The sequence below is a fragment of the Eptesicus fuscus genome, chromosome 17 (genome assembly GCF_027574615.1).
Source record: "Eptesicus fuscus isolate TK198812 chromosome 17, DD_ASM_mEF_20220401, whole genome shotgun sequence".
NCBI lineage: Eukaryota > Metazoa > Chordata > Mammalia > Chiroptera > Vespertilionidae > Eptesicus > Eptesicus fuscus.
This window is the reverse complement of record NC_072489.1, coordinates 36,737,062-36,752,627: the sequence shown is the minus strand read 5'-3', so window position 1 is coordinate 36,752,627 and position 15,566 is coordinate 36,737,062. Positions and strand designations below refer to the sequence as shown.

General features: G+C 38.0%; 1 protein-coding gene across 3 annotated transcripts in view; it reads right to left on the bottom strand.

Moving 5' to 3' along the window:
* The window catches only part of TNKS2 (tankyrase 2), a 56,336-nt gene that overhangs the window by 20,504 nt on the left and 20,266 nt on the right, over window positions 1-15,566 (bottom strand). For all 3 annotated transcript variants that reach the window (XM_008156912.3, XM_054728622.1, XM_054728621.1), the window contains exons 10-17: window positions 13,324-13,415; window positions 13,157-13,235; window positions 10,090-10,261; window positions 9,728-9,807; window positions 7,989-8,134; window positions 6,915-7,080; window positions 4,101-4,320; window positions 510-619 (exon numbers count right to left, since the gene is read on the bottom strand). In XM_008156912.3, the coding sequence (XP_008155134.2) occupies window positions 510-619; window positions 4,101-4,320; window positions 6,915-7,080; window positions 7,989-8,134; window positions 9,728-9,807; window positions 10,090-10,261; window positions 13,157-13,235; window positions 13,324-13,415 (1,065 nt within the window). The remainder of the gene's footprint in view (window positions 1-509; window positions 620-4,100; window positions 4,321-6,914; window positions 7,081-7,988; window positions 8,135-9,727; window positions 9,808-10,089; window positions 10,262-13,156; window positions 13,236-13,323; window positions 13,416-15,566) is intronic.

Genomic DNA, 15,566 nt, shown 5'->3' with positions numbered 1-15,566 from the left:
TACTTGAGAAATTATCTAGAAAACACGAAGAATTTGACAAAAGAGTGAACTAGTCTGACTTTAACAATTTCTCAATTATTCAGATGTTATAACTGCTGAACAACAATTTATAAATAAGCAGCCTTCTTCGATTATCCAAATTATACTACTGGAGATTGTCAATACTGGTGGCAACATTTAGGGCTATAAAAAGTCAGGAATAATGCATCTGAACTACATATTCCTATGAATTCCAATGAGTTTCCTAGGCACCAACAAATAAATCAACAGCTTAGTGAAAGTAAAAGATCGCTGGTAAGATAGTAAAATGAATGACAAATGTGCTGTACATCTCACAGTAGGCTTACAATAGATTCAGAATTGAATCTTGGAAGTTATTTAACCTCTTTAGCCCTCATATTTACTTCTCTATAAAATGAGACAGTCAAGCTAAATTCCCATTGAACTGTAATACTGATTTTCACTTTGAAAATCTCAAAGACTTTTAAAGGTAACATGGAAGAACTTACCCCATAAGATGCTGCATTATGTAAAGGAATAAGTCCTCCTTTGTCTTGGGCATTCACATCAGCTCCATGTTGCAACAAATACTCTGCAACTTCTAAATTATTATAACCAGCTGATTTAGAAAAGAAGTAAAATTACTTTTAATTGTTAATATAAAAATAGTTACATATAATTATAGAAATATGAAATTTCCCATTAGAGTCTATTAACAAATTTATCTTATGAAAAAAAATCTGCCCACTGGCCTCAAGTTGGAAGCTCTCAGGGATGATATTACTCATTTTAGAAAATCTGATTGATTTGACTGTATCTTTTAAAACCTTCTTCCCAAAGTCCCTGCCTTCATGTTGTTATATACAATTTCCAGAATTCAGATACATCGTTTCCAAGGCTGTGAGTTAAAGGCATTCAATCATATAAAAGCTAAGTTAGGACCTCAGAGCAGGAGAGAGCACCCAGCATGGGTCTTAGGACCCCAAGAACATGCTTTTATCTCTACAAGTCTGGCAGCAGAACCTATGTGTTGCTAAAACCATGAAGTGAAACAATATTTTATAAATATGCCATAACCTGTCATCTTTGAAACTGTTAGCTATCTTAATACATACTCTTACGGTATAGTCTGACACATACTCACAGATTGAAAGCAAATCTGGAAGTTAACTTTGCCAAAATAAAACCAGGTATGATTTGAAACTTTAAAATAGTTGAAAATATTTTATCTACATTTAATTTTTATTGTAGTTTTTATCCTTTTGCTGAAGGATCTAAGGCAAAACAATTTTAGTAAAATCAAGCAAAGAAAGACAAAACTACAAACTATTATAAGCTAAGTATTGCAGCACTGAATGTACAAGCCCTTCTAAGGTCTTAAGGTATAATACTGCCCAGGTGGGCAAAAATATTTTGTGCATACAACATATTTGCCACTTACAAAAACAACAGAATTAAATAGTGATGTTAATGTTCTAGATAAGCTTCCATAAAAATTTAAAAAGCTAATATAAATAAATATGCACAGCACAATTCAAATCAGAGGTTAGGCCACTCTTGTCTTGCATGAACTAGAAACTCCTGATTGCTAGTAGAAGCAGAAAAGCTTTTTCTCACCAGGTGGCTTATTACTTCCAAAATTCTCGAAAAGACACACAGATGGAGTAATACTTTTCCTCCGAGAGTGGGGTCCCAACTTACATGGGGGAGAAGTTAAAGGTAAAAATCACATCTAATCAAAATTATCCCTTAAACACTATGAACACACTCATACTGAGACTGAAATAAACTGGGAGAATAGATTTCCTTCTCCCATATTACACAGAGTGACAGAAACACCTGAATTACTTTTTTCTCTTTTTAATCCATGTTTTAGATAAAGTTGTATGAGTAATATAGGCACAGGACACAAATCCACTGAACTATTAGCTGTGGCTCAGTTGATTTTAAAGGCCCATTCTCTAGCATCTTCAATGTAGCTGAAAAAGCTGTACTGAAACCACAATGTTGTATACCCTGCACTAAAAACAAGGTGCACAGTGCTGAATTTTGGGTGAAAATTTAGAACAAATATTATGTACTCAAGTGTGTCCTCCAAAATTCCTATATTGAAGCTCTAACAACCAGTATACCTTAGAATGTGACTGTACTTGTAGACAGGGCCTCTAAAGAGGAAATTACGTTAAAATGAGGTCATCCTATCTGACTGGTTTCTTATAAAAGATTGGAACCAACAGAGTGAGAGAGACGGGGATGTGTTCACAACAAAGAAAGGCTATGTGAGGGCACAGCAAGAAGGTGGCCGGCCCTCTGCTAGCCAAGGAGAGGGGCCTCAGGAGAATCTAATCCTTAACATCTTGATCTCCAGAACTATGAGGAAATAAATTTCTGTTGTTTAAGCCACGAGTCTGTGGTATTTTATAACTAATACTAGAGGCCCGGTGCACGAAATTCATGCGCGGAGGGGGTGTGTGTCCCTCAGCCCAGCCTGCACCCTCTCCAATCTGGGACCCCTTAAGGGATGTCCAGTGGGATCGGGCCTAAAAAGGCAGTCAGACATCCCTCTCACAATCCAGGACTGCTGGCTCCCAACTGCTCGCCTGCCTGCATTCCTGATTGCCCCTAACCGCTTCTGCCTGCCAGCCTGGTCACCCCCTAACCACTCCGCTGCCAGCCTGATTGATGCCTAACTGCTCCCCTGCCAGCCTGTTTGCCCCCAACTTCCCTCCTCTGCCGGCCTGGTCACCCCTAACTGCCCTCCCCTGCAGGGTTGATCGCCTCCAACTGCCCTCCCTTGCAGGCCTGGTGCCTCCCAACTGCCTTCCCCTGCTAGCCATCTTATGGCGACCATCTTGTGTCCACATGGGGGCAGGATCTTTGACCACATGGGGGCAGCCATCTTGTGTGTTGGAGTGATGGTCAATCTGCATATCACTCTTTTATTAAGATAGGACAGAGGCCTGGTGCATGGGTGGGGGCCAGCTGGTTTGCCCTGAAGGGTGTCCCGGATCAGGGTGGGGGTTCCCTTGGGGCATGGAGCGGCCTGAGCGAGGGGCCTGTGGTGGTTTGCAGGCCAGCCACGGCCCCTGGTGACCCAAGCGGAGGCCCTGGTATCTGGAATTTATTTACCTTCTATAATTGAAACTTTGTAGCCTGGAGCGGAGCCAAGCCTCCTGCTTGCTCTGTGGCTGGCAGCCATTTCTGTTTGGATTTGTTTACCTTCTATAATTGAAACTTTGTAGCTTTGAGTGGAGGCTTAGGCCAGTAAGGGCAGGCAGAAAGCTTGGCTTCCTCCGTTGCCTGGGAAACCCAATCCTCCCTCCTGCTCTCTGTGGCTGTAGCCATCTTGGTTGGGTTTATTTGCATACTCACTCTGATTGGCTGGTGGGCAAGGCTTGTGGGTGTAGCGAAGGTACAGGCAATTTGCATATTACTCTTTTTTTATTAGGTAGGATAAGAAATAACTTTGGTGAGAGGTTTATGTAACTTCTGAAAGCCTTTTAAGATTTTTTTTTCTGCTTGTGCTTAACAGCTATCATCAGAAGGAGGAAGGCTGGGTCAAGTAGGCATATTTTTCAAGTTTCTGTACCTAAAACTCATTCACCAAGAATGATTCAAATATGGTGACCTGAAATAAAGGTTCCAAAGCACACAAGGTGACTGGCAGAGCCTCTTTCAACTAACCTTAATGAATGTAACATACTACTACTAGAGTGACCATGAAGTATAGTTGCCCTGTACAAATACACTAGAGCCGTGGTCGGCAAAGTGCAGCTCGCGAGCCACATGCGGCTCTTTGGCCCCTTGAGTGTGGCTCTTCCACAAAATACCACGGCCTGGGCGAGTCTATTTTGAAGAAGTGGCATTAGAAGAACTTTAAGTTTAAAAATTTTGGCTCTCAAAAGAAATTTCAATCGTTGTACTGTTGATATTTGGCTCTGTTGACTAATGAGTTTGCCAACCACTGCACTAGAGTGTAACAGTGGTATTAGGAGATGTTTGATTTGAACCCTTTACATTTATTTGTAGAAGATATTTTACTCAGATAAAATGAGTCTTAGGTGTCACCAGCCTAAATCTGTGAAACTTCATTCCCTTACCTGCTAAATGTAAAGGTGTTGAATGTCGGCCTTGGGTATCACGGCAATTTACATTATCAGGAGAAGACAACTTCTTTACTCTGGCTAAACAACCCTTCTTGGCAGCATCTAACAAAGCTGAATCTCCCCTAAGTAGATCCTGGATATCAGTATCTCCATCTTTAACAAGATCCAAAGGAGTATTGCCATCCCTGTTTTTCTTTGTAGGATCTGCACCATGCTGGGCATGTGAAAAGAGAAAAAGAGGAACTGACTTAAGTTTGTCCTTGGTCAATGAAAAAACAGTCAATGTAACTATACTAAAGAAAACGATTGCTTACTGAGACTCTACCTTAAAGGTTAACAAGATTGTTATCAATGTTTAATTTAATATACAGAAAGTTATAATAAAAAGGAATATAGAGGCAATCAAATAGTATTGGGGTTTTATAATGCAACACTAGTCAAAATTTTAAACTACATTTAAAATAAATTAACTTTCAAATACACCATTTTTAGTTTCCACAAACATTGATAGGAAGTATAAATTTAACTTTACTCTTGTCTTTACTGTAAAATATCTACACTGGTACCTGTATTGAATCAGTACTATCTATTTTATTAGATTTAAATAAATCTGGCTTAGAAACAAGGAAGCATGGAACAGAGTGCAGAATCTCGGAGGGAAGGGCAGGGGAAGTAGGGGGGTGGGAGGTAACCAACCAAAGACCTTGTATGCATATATGCATGGCCCATGGACACAGACAATGGGGTGGTGAGAGCCGGGGGCAGGGGAGTGGTGGTGGGCTGGAAGGGGTCAATGAGGGGAAAAGGGAGACATATGTACTACTTTCAACAATAAAGAATTATTAAAAATAAATAAATCTGGCTTATAAATTATATAATCCATCAACTATTTTTAAGTACTAAGAAAAAAACATAATCAGAGAACTATTAATATAACGATAGTTGACTTTATACAATAATAAATTTACTTAACACTAAGAAGACAACCAATCCAATTGAAAAGTGGGCAAAAAGCTCTAGCCAGTTTGGCTCAGTGGATAGAGCCATCAGCCTGTGGACTGAAGGGTCCCAGGCTCGAATCTGGTCAAGGGCACATGCCTGGGTTTCAGGCTCAATCCCCAGTGGGGGGCATGCAGGAGGCAGCCGATCAAGGACTCTCTCTCATCATTGATGTCTCTATCTCTCTCCCCCTCTCCCTTCCTCTCTGAAATCAGTAAAAAAATTTTTTTAAAAAAGGGCAAAAGACCTGAATAGATACTTCTCCAAAGAGGACATACAGATGGCTAACAGACATATGAAAAAATGCGCAACACCACTAATCATCAAGAGAGATGCAAATTAAAACTACAATGAGGTATCACCTCACACCTGTTAGAATGGCTACTATCGGTAAATCAACAAAGAACAAGTGCTGGTAAGAAAGGATGTGGAGAAAAGGGAATCCTAATGCACTGTTGGTACAGACTGGTGCAGCCACTGTGGAAAAACAGTATGGAGTTTCCTTGAAAAATTAAAAATGGAACTGCCTTTTGACTCAGTGATCCCACTTCTAGTAATATATCCTAAGAATCCCAAAACACCAATCAGAAAGAATATATGCACCCCTATGATCATAGCAGTGTTTACAATAGCCAAGAACTGGGAATAGCCAACCCAGATCAATAAAATAGAACCAGAAACATGGATACATGGAACAGACTGACAAGTGCCCACCAGCAGATGCGTGGATAAAAAAGCTGTGGTACATTTACACAATGGAATACTACACGGCTGTAAAAAAGAAAACTCTTGTTGTGGCTGGTGTGGCTCAATAGAGCATTGGCCTGCACACCCAAAGGTCTTGGGTTCAATTTCAGTCAAGAGCACATAACTGGGTTGCAGGTTCAATCTCTGCCCTGGTGGGGGCTCGTGCGGGAGGCAACGAATCAATATGTCTCTCTCATATCTATGTTTCTTTCTCTCTCTCTCCTCCCTCTCTCCCTTCTACGCTCTCTAAAAAGCAATGAAAAAAATATCCTCAGGTGAGGATTTAAAAAAAACCCTCAAAAAACCTCAGCCTTTGAGACAGCATACTAGATGGATCTGGACATGCTAAGTGAAATAAGCCAGTCAGGAAACACAAAAAAAACCACATGATTTCACCAATATGTGGAATCTAATGAACAAAATAAACTAGTAAACAAATTAGAATCAGAAGCATGGTTACATGGAAAAGACGGACAAATGTCAGAGGGGAGGGAGATGGAGGGGACTGGATAAAGAAGGTGAAGGGATAAGCTAAAGAACATATATGTATAGTCCATGGACAGACAATAGTGTAGTGAAGGCCAAAGGAGGGAAAGGTGGGGGCTGGGTGAAGGTGGGCAAAGGGGGGGAAATGGAGGACAACTGCAATATTGTCAACAATAAAAAATCTAAATAAATAAAATAAATAATAAATCCATGTGTGGTAAACACACTCATCTACACTAATAAAAGAGAAGATGCAAATTGACCGTACCTCCGCAACAACCACCAGCCAATCAGGAGTATGCAAATTAACCCAATAAAGATGGCGGGTTAATCTGCATATGCAGGTGGCCGGAGCGAAAGCCTGGGTCCCGGGTGCTGGAGGAAAACCGGTGCCGGCAGCCAGGGGAAGGCCTATTGCATGAATCTTCGTAAAACGGGCCTCAAGTATTAAAATAATGTTCCTGAAACTTATACTGCTTCCTATTCCTTTATTATTTTAAATTTATATTAGACTTATAGAAATATTAAACATTTTCTACGTAATACACCCTGTCAACAGTAAGTGCTTAAATATACCTGGAGCAGGAGTTTGCAAATTTCATATTTTCCTTTTGCTGCAGCTTCATGTAAAGGTGTAAATTTCCATAAATCGGCTACGTTAACTACTGCTCCATGCTTAACAAGAAGTTCTGCAACTTCATAATGTCCGTAAGAACATGCATTGTGCAAAGGTACAAGGCCTCTGGAAAAAAAAAAGCAATGCAACACAAAGATATGTTTTAATTTTTTAAATTATTTTTTTAAATTATTTTATTGATTAAGGTATCACATATTTGTCATCAAACCCCCCCCCCCAGTTTTAATTTAAATAATTACATAGAGCTGATAAATTTCTTGAACCATAGAAGAGATTATACGGATTATATAGAACCTAAATATTTAGTGAAAGCATAGATGGAATTATTTGGGGGGGCAAGGGGGAAATAGTTGAAATTGCAGAGAATGTATTAAATACCTAAATTGTATATTTTTAAAGAAAAATATTATCAAATCAAATTAAAACATTTTTAAATCAATCACACTAATATAATCTCCTTGGTTATTATAAAATACTGGAGGCCTGGTGCATGGATTTGTGCACTGGTGGGGTCCCTCAGCCTGGCCTGTGTACTCTTGCAATCCAGGATCCCTCGGGGGATGTCAGACTGCCGGTTTTAGCCCAGTCCCGGTCCCCGCAGGCCAGGCCGAGAGACCACCAGTGCACAAATCCATGCACCAGGCCTCTAGTATGCATATAAGATCTCTTCCTGCCCTCCCCCCTCTCCCCTTCCCTCTGAGGTTCATTCGTCTTTTCCATGTCTGTGCATTGAGCATCTGCCCCTGGTGGTCAGTAAGCATCATAGCTACTGGTTGAATGGTCACTTAGGCTTTTATATATATACACATACAGATAAGGCATTATGCAAGTAAGTCTGTATGTAAATGCTAACCATCATAAAATCTTAACTAAAATAAAGCAGCCATATTTAAGCTAATGTTAGGGAACAGACTTCCCTCAAAATAAAAGAACTACCTATCATAAAAATATTTTCAGATTTTCCTAAAAAGGTCTGATAAAAGAAAGAGACCATGTCAATGACTGGTACTTGCCCTTTGTCTTTAGCATGCACATCTGCTCCATGTTGTAGCAGATACTCCACCACAGACACCCTGTTATAGCCAGCTGCAAAATGGAGTGGTGTAGACTGACGCCCTTCGATGTCTCTGCAATTCACACTCTGAACAGTACACAATTTCTACAGGATGGAACACAACATACATATGATGCTACATATTCTCGTTTCTTGTTTTCATTCATTTAGTAGAAATTTCAAATGTCTTGAGTTATTTTCTTGCTTCATCAAATTAGCATCCTCAGAAACTATTTGCTCTTTATTCATCTTGTCATTTATTGAGAATCCCTCTGTTCCTCCCATCTATACCTATATTATCTTCTTTTGCTAAAACTAGTAGGTAAATTTTATCATTAGCACTATTATTACTTATGTAAAGGTAATCTAAGTATCAATTACCAGCAATTGTAATTTGCATTTTTGGCAAATATATGTAGAGGTACATTGTATCATCAAAGCATCAGTAACATCTGGGGCTTGTTAAAAACTCAGAATCACAGATCCCATCTATGGAGTCAGAACTAGCATTTTAACAAGCTCCCTAGGTGATCTGTAAGCACATTAAAGTTTGAGGATTACTGCTCTAGATCAGTGATTCTCAAATTTTCATATTCATTGGTTCCCACCTCCATATTTTCTAACTCAGTGTGCTGGGCTGGGGCCTGAAAATTTGCCTTTCTAACAAGTTCCTAGGTAGTGCTGATGCTGGTAGTCAAGAAATTACATTATAAAATTAATTATATTGCACTACATGGAATAAACTAACTGCAGAATGCTATTGTTTCTTAATTGGGAGAATTAAGAAAATAGTCAATCAAATAATTTTTTGTGTTCTTTGGTTTAGGTAACAAAGCCTAGCGGGAAAAAGGCCATAAGAGTCACATTCAAAACACTCAAGAATATTCTGCATGAAAAGTATAAACATTTGGAGAATAAAAGCAACACCGATAATAAATCATGGTGCTAAAAAAAGGTCAAATGAAGCCCCAGCTGGTTTTGCTCAGTGGATAGAGCGTCAGCCTGCGGACTGAAGGGTCCCAGGTTTGATTCCGGCCAAGGGCACATGCCTGAGTTGTGGGCTCAATCCCCAATACTGGGAGTGCAGGAGGCAGTCGATCAATGATTCTCTCTCATCACTGATGTTTCTATCTCTTTCTCCCTCTCCCTTCCCCTCTGAAATCAATAAAGAAATATTTAAAAAAAAAAAATCAAATGAATATTATTATTAGTAAAACCCCTTTCTCTCTAAAAAATTTTTTATTTATTGATTTTAGAGAGAGAGGAAGAAAGGGAGAGGGAGAATTTGTTGTTCCATTTACTTATGCATTCATTGGTTGCTTCTTGTACGTGCTCTGCCTGGGGATCAAACTTGAAACCTTGGTGTATTGGGATGATGCTCTAACCAACTGAGCTAACCAGCCAGGGCACCTTATTCTTTTAAAGGAACAAATGTATAGGTTTTTTAAACAAAATTCATTTCCATGAACATGCAATTTATTTAAATTTGTGACTGTGGTGCATTTACAGAGATGCATGTGAAACTGAAGTTTCTTTTATTACTTAATGAATCTTATTTTCAGAGAACTAGATTGGCATTATTTACCTCTTAAAACAAGGCACATGTAAATAACTAGGCTCTTCATTATAACAGTACAGATTCATTAAACTGTAGTCAAAATAAAAACACAAAATTAAAAACATAAGATTGTATCTTACTTTCACAGTTTCTACATCTCCAGCCTTTGCAGCTTCCAGCAATTGTCGGTCAGCTTCTGAATTACCTAATGGGATACCCTCTAAAGAGAGAGAGAGAGGAAAGAGTAATTAACTACTACTTAGGAGGTAGAACCAAGCTTTAAGGGAGGAGACACCTTATCTGAAAGTAGAGTTCTTTCAGAGTTTGATAGATTATGTAGGAAATCCCTATGGGAATAGAAGAAAAAAACAGTATAATGAGTTAGGAAGAAGTAACAGTCAAAAATTCTAAAAATGTTTTCTTTTACTACCAACTCTTACATGGTATGTGAAAAAATATAAAAGTTAATTAACAAAATTAATTTCATGGAAGCATGTAATACCTTGAAGAAGCTGCTGCACGTTTTCATTTCCCATTTGTAAGGCAGTAAAGCCCTGAAGGGATATGATATTAGGATCACACCCGTAGCTCAGGAGTAGGCGGCAAGTTTGTAGATGACCACAGTGTGCAGCTCTGTGCAGAGAAGTCTGACCGAGGTTATCCAGAGCATTAACCTTAATAATGCAGACAAAGCAGAAATTAGCCTTCAATGCAAAATTTAAAACACCCAATCATGTATTTAGCATTTGCTACTAATTTAAAATTCTTAATTATTCTCTTAAGAAGCCTATTCAAAGCAAGTATTTATGCACAAGTCTAGAACCTAAATTCACCAATTCATGATAGCTGACATCAGAAGGAAGATTCAATTTTGGGTTAAAAGTGTGAGATGTTGGCCGAAACCAGTTTGGCTCAGTGGATAGAGCGTCAGCCTGCGGACTGAAAGGTCCCAGGTTCGATTCCGGTCAAGGGCATGTAACTTGGTTGCGGGTACATCCCCAGTAGGGAGTGTGCAGGAGGCAGCTGATCGATGTTTCTCTCTCATCGATGTTTCTAACTCTCTATCCTTCTCCCTTCCTCTCTGTAAAAAATCAATAAAATATATTAAATAAAAAAAAAGTGTGAGATGTTGAATAATAGTTGTGTTTAGCATTAAAATATTAATAAGTTCACTTCATTTAAAGCTAAACATTGCCCAAGTCTAATCCATGTATTTCTATGGCTCTCTGAGGTCCAGAAATGTGGACAATAACCTGAAGAGTATAGTCAGTAACAAAGCCTGAGATTAGATTAGCATGAAAACGTTTATTTCTATTGGCTTAATCTTCTACCTTTTTAAATCATGTAAAATATAATCTATATATATACATATACAATGGTATATTCACACAATGGAATATTTCTGAGCAATAAAAAGGAACAAATTATTTATTAGTGGCTGAATCTCCAAGACAGTATATTGAGGAAAAAGCCTTACACATGAGTACATATTGTATGATCCATAGACATGAAGGCCTTGAACAGGCAAATGTCATCTATGTAGGAAAAAATTACAAGGGGTATTGTCTCTAGGGGTGGAGATTGCCCTGTCTCTGCCATGATATAATGTTCTGTGTCTTGGTGATTCAGTAAATGTACATTTAAGATTTATGCATTAAATTGCATGCAAATTTTACATCTAAAAAAAAACCCTGTAAATGAATATTGACCTCTAGATCAGCAGTCACCAACCGGTGGTCCGTGAGGTCCGAAAGGCTGGCGACCGCTGCTCTAGATGATGCCTATGTGGAAGTATTTGAGAAGTGCACAGTAATTTGCAAATTACTTTGAAATGTGTAAAAAAAATAAGATATATTGATAGAGGGAGAACATTAATCTAAGTGGTAGGTATATAATTATCTTCTATAAAGTTCTTTCAACTTGGTTGTACTTTCTTAAATGTTCCTAATTAAAAAAAAAAATCACCTGTAACATTCCCCATTCATCCCTACTCCACCCCTCTCCATCAAGGAAGTAATTCCTCAAAACATAACTGAGAAATTAAGTTTCTCGGTAATCAATCCTGTGGCCACTAGTGTTTTGAGAAACTGTTCAATTCATATTCATGGAAGTGGAGAATATTTAATCAGGAATATAGTACGACTTTGTCAATGAATCCAAAACTAGACTATAAATGGCTAATCTTCAGGCTTATAGGGCCTGAAAAGGCCATTTAAAATGCTCAGGGCAATTAATCTATTTATTCATCTATGAAAATTCACTGAAATATGAAATACAGTCACTTTAAAAAAGTTTATTTGGGTACCACTTTATTTTACGATTAGGGTGACCAACATTGTCCTGGTTTGCCCGGGACTTCCTGTTTTAGCACTGAAAGTCATGTGTTTCTGGAAATCCCTCAGTCCTGGACAGACCTAGATGGTTGGCCACCCTAGTCAAGACTGTTTCATTGAGTTTCACAACTCGTTTAATATGCATCCAGATATTCTTCTAGTAATAAATCACATGTATAAAAAAGCAATCAGTGAAAAGATATAGAACAGACAAATGAGATATGCCAAGCAGTCAAGCAGAAATAACTTTTATTTAATAATTTACAATAGGAAAGATTGAGATTATACATTATCAAGAATTCCCTCAAATCAAAGAGAAATTAAGACACTGAGAGGCAACAGAAAAAGAAATTATAGAATTCTAAGTGGTTCCTGGAGTGGGAAACCCAAGGAAGGACAGACAGAAACGATTCTGCAAAGCACATTCAGAGAAGAGCCTGGGGCCCACCCAACGGGAAAGGGTCTCTAGTCCATTCTACTCCCTTCATTCAGGGCAGCTCCATTCTTCCCGTTTTATTGTACATTTCTACTAAAGATTTTGTTTAAAGGCAATGATCTGTGGCTAAAAATTATAAAAACTGTTGAATTAGGTGACTATCATGCCAATCTGGGATACTATGTATATCTTTTACTGAGTATTATTTTTTTAAAGTTCCTGGGTAAGAAATTATAATTTGTTGCCTGGGTGAAAATATAATTATTCTACGAATAAAATACTTTGTGCACAAATGCCAACTAAAAAACAGTAACTTCCCAATATGATAGTATTTATTTTCCAATATGGGGAGCTATGTTTTTAGTCAAGAGAAATAACACAGGGTAAGAAATGCTGTGACAGGGGTAAATAACAGGAGTCATCATGGTAATCAGGGAACAAAAGATTTGAGAAAGTAATACTGGAAATGATGACAGGTCAGAATCAGAATGTCTCCAGCTGGAGACATTTTCCTGAATAATATAGTGCTAGAAAAAGACCTTAAGGATAACTTGACAGTGGGGTGTGGTTAAAAGGAATAGAGAAGGAAGGATATATAGGAATAATGTACTTTTGAGTAAATCCATAGGATTTCTAGCAAAAAAAATGATAAAGAAAAAATACCTGCAGGATTATTTTTAAATATTGATTCAGAGGAAAAAATACTTATGAAAGAGTAAGTAGTTTAGGAAGTCAGACATTTAATCTGCTAAGTAGAAAATAACTCACTGGATTACCAAAGATTACCAAAAAGGTAATACCTTTGCTTCATGTTTCACCACAACTTCGACAACATCATTATGAGCTTTCTCAGATGCAACGTGTAGAGGAGTCAAAAATCTTAAAGAGAAAAAGCCAGCCAGACAATAAGTGCATTTTTTCAAAAAATAAAATGTCAATGATTTTTAATTATTCAAAGAATACTTACTCTTTAGTCTTTTCATTTATGTTCGCTCCTTTTCTTAGCAACAGTTCACATATTTGCTTTCTTTTGGGGTATGGAGATGCGGCAGCACAATGCTAGATAATTTAAATTGAGCATTAATCAAGGACTATATGACTACTTTTTATTTAAGAACATGTTTCCAATCTAGATTTTTTAAAACTTTTATTTATTTATTTTTTAATATATTTTTGTTAACTTCAGAAAGGAAGGGAGAGGGAGACAGATGGAAACATCAATGATGAGAGAGAATCATTGATTGGTTACCTCCTGCATGCCCCCCACTGGGGATCGATCCCACAACCTGGGCATGTGCCCTTGACTGGAATCGAACCTGGGACCCTTCAGTCCGCAGGCCAATACTCTATCCACTGAGCCAAACTGGCCAGGGCTAGAAGTTATATTATTTCTGTATTTTATGTTTGACTTTAACTTTTTTTTTTTAACTTTGCTACTCAAAGACTGTCTATTGGATAGAATGTGCAACAATTACCAAATTCTGGCAGGGCCTGAAAATCTTATTTGCCTGATAACATCTATTACTAAATATTCCAATCAAGCTTATAGTTGTCCTACATCTTTGAAAAAGCCACTACTGACGTGATGAAAAATTTAAATTAATGTGACCAATACTCTTTTCAGAACTGTTCCCATTGAGAACACTGTTTATGTCATTTTTTTAAAGGTTAATTGACAAAACAGCCCAAAGACTGGGGTTTCTTTACAGGAAGAAATAACACAGTACTCATCAGTTCTGGCTTCTGCTTGGTAATAATAGCACTGATGGAATAGTTGGCCAGATGAGTAGTATTTGTTTCTCTTTCAACTAGTTGCTCCAGCAGAATAAGGAGCTTGGATAGTCAGTGGTAGAAAATGATACACTTTAAGTTGGATGTGGCAGCATCTATGTGCATGATACATTAAGGAGGAAGGGAGACATGAGATAGAGATCTGCTAATTTTAAACCTAGTAAATAAATACCTCATGATCATGTCCCAAATCTTTGAATCCCCAACATCCAGGATGACACTCATACACAATAGGTATTCAATAATGAGCGAATGACTAAATCAATGAATGTATATGTTAAAACTGAAACATATTATGGAATAAAAGTTCTAGATAACTGTTAAGCTAGGTTGTTTTATATATCTAAATACACAGTGCACATGAAATTTATTCTCTGAGTTAAACCTGTTAATTACAAAGCATATCTGATCGTCACGAGAATTTGTTTCAGATTCATTCTTTGATACTGCTGCTGTCACAAAAATCATTCCTTTGCTCTCAATGAAACCATTTCTATATAGTGAACATTGTTCCTTTGATATGGTACAAGTAATCATCCCAGGACATCTAGCAGGACAGCACACAGAATGGAGATAGTTTATTTTAAAAAATTTTGATCACATCTACTTCAAATTGCTCCTATATTCCTCTGTCCCATTCTGGGACAGGGCCTGCAGTCTTTGGAAACCTGGAAGGCAGTGCCCCTGGAACCACAACTATGCAATATTTAGGGAAAACAACATGTAGCATTAGCTCAGAAAATTTTCCATGTCAATCTTTCCAAGTTTTTCTGTACCATCTTAATGCTTCTACGATTTTAATTTTGCACCAGCATTTCTTAGTAGCTTGCAGCTTTGCTATTGTTTTACAGGGTATTTTTTACAAGTTAAGTAGCAAAATGGTCTAAAATGTTTTATAGATTTCTACATAATCTTCACACAGTTTACATCATAGGATAAGGAAGAAAATTAATCATAAAAGCTATCAGGTAAGTAAGGCTACTATGAGTTAAATTTGCCCCTTAACACATGAATTTACTTAGGGCCATCTTTCCTCACCCAAAACACATTCTGCAATTCATACAGCAGGACTTGGTTCCTTTTAAATTTCTACTTCTACGATAGCCTCTGATTATACCATTCCCGTTCCTCTTTCACCACTTATCCTTGCTAGCTCCCATCTTTTCTGACTGATTTTCCACAGACTGCCTGGTTCTCTCATTTAATTTGTTACAGTTCAGATTGGTTACTACCTCTATCAGGGAAGTAGACTCTACTCACACAGTATAGAGGGGAGATATACAGGCTTTAGATCTCACTTTGCCCTGGCCGGTATGGCTCAGTTGGAGCATCGTCCTGTACACCGAAAGGTTGCGGGAATGGTCAGGGCCCATTCCCGGGCTGTAGGTTCGATCCCCAATTTGCACATATGGGAGGCAA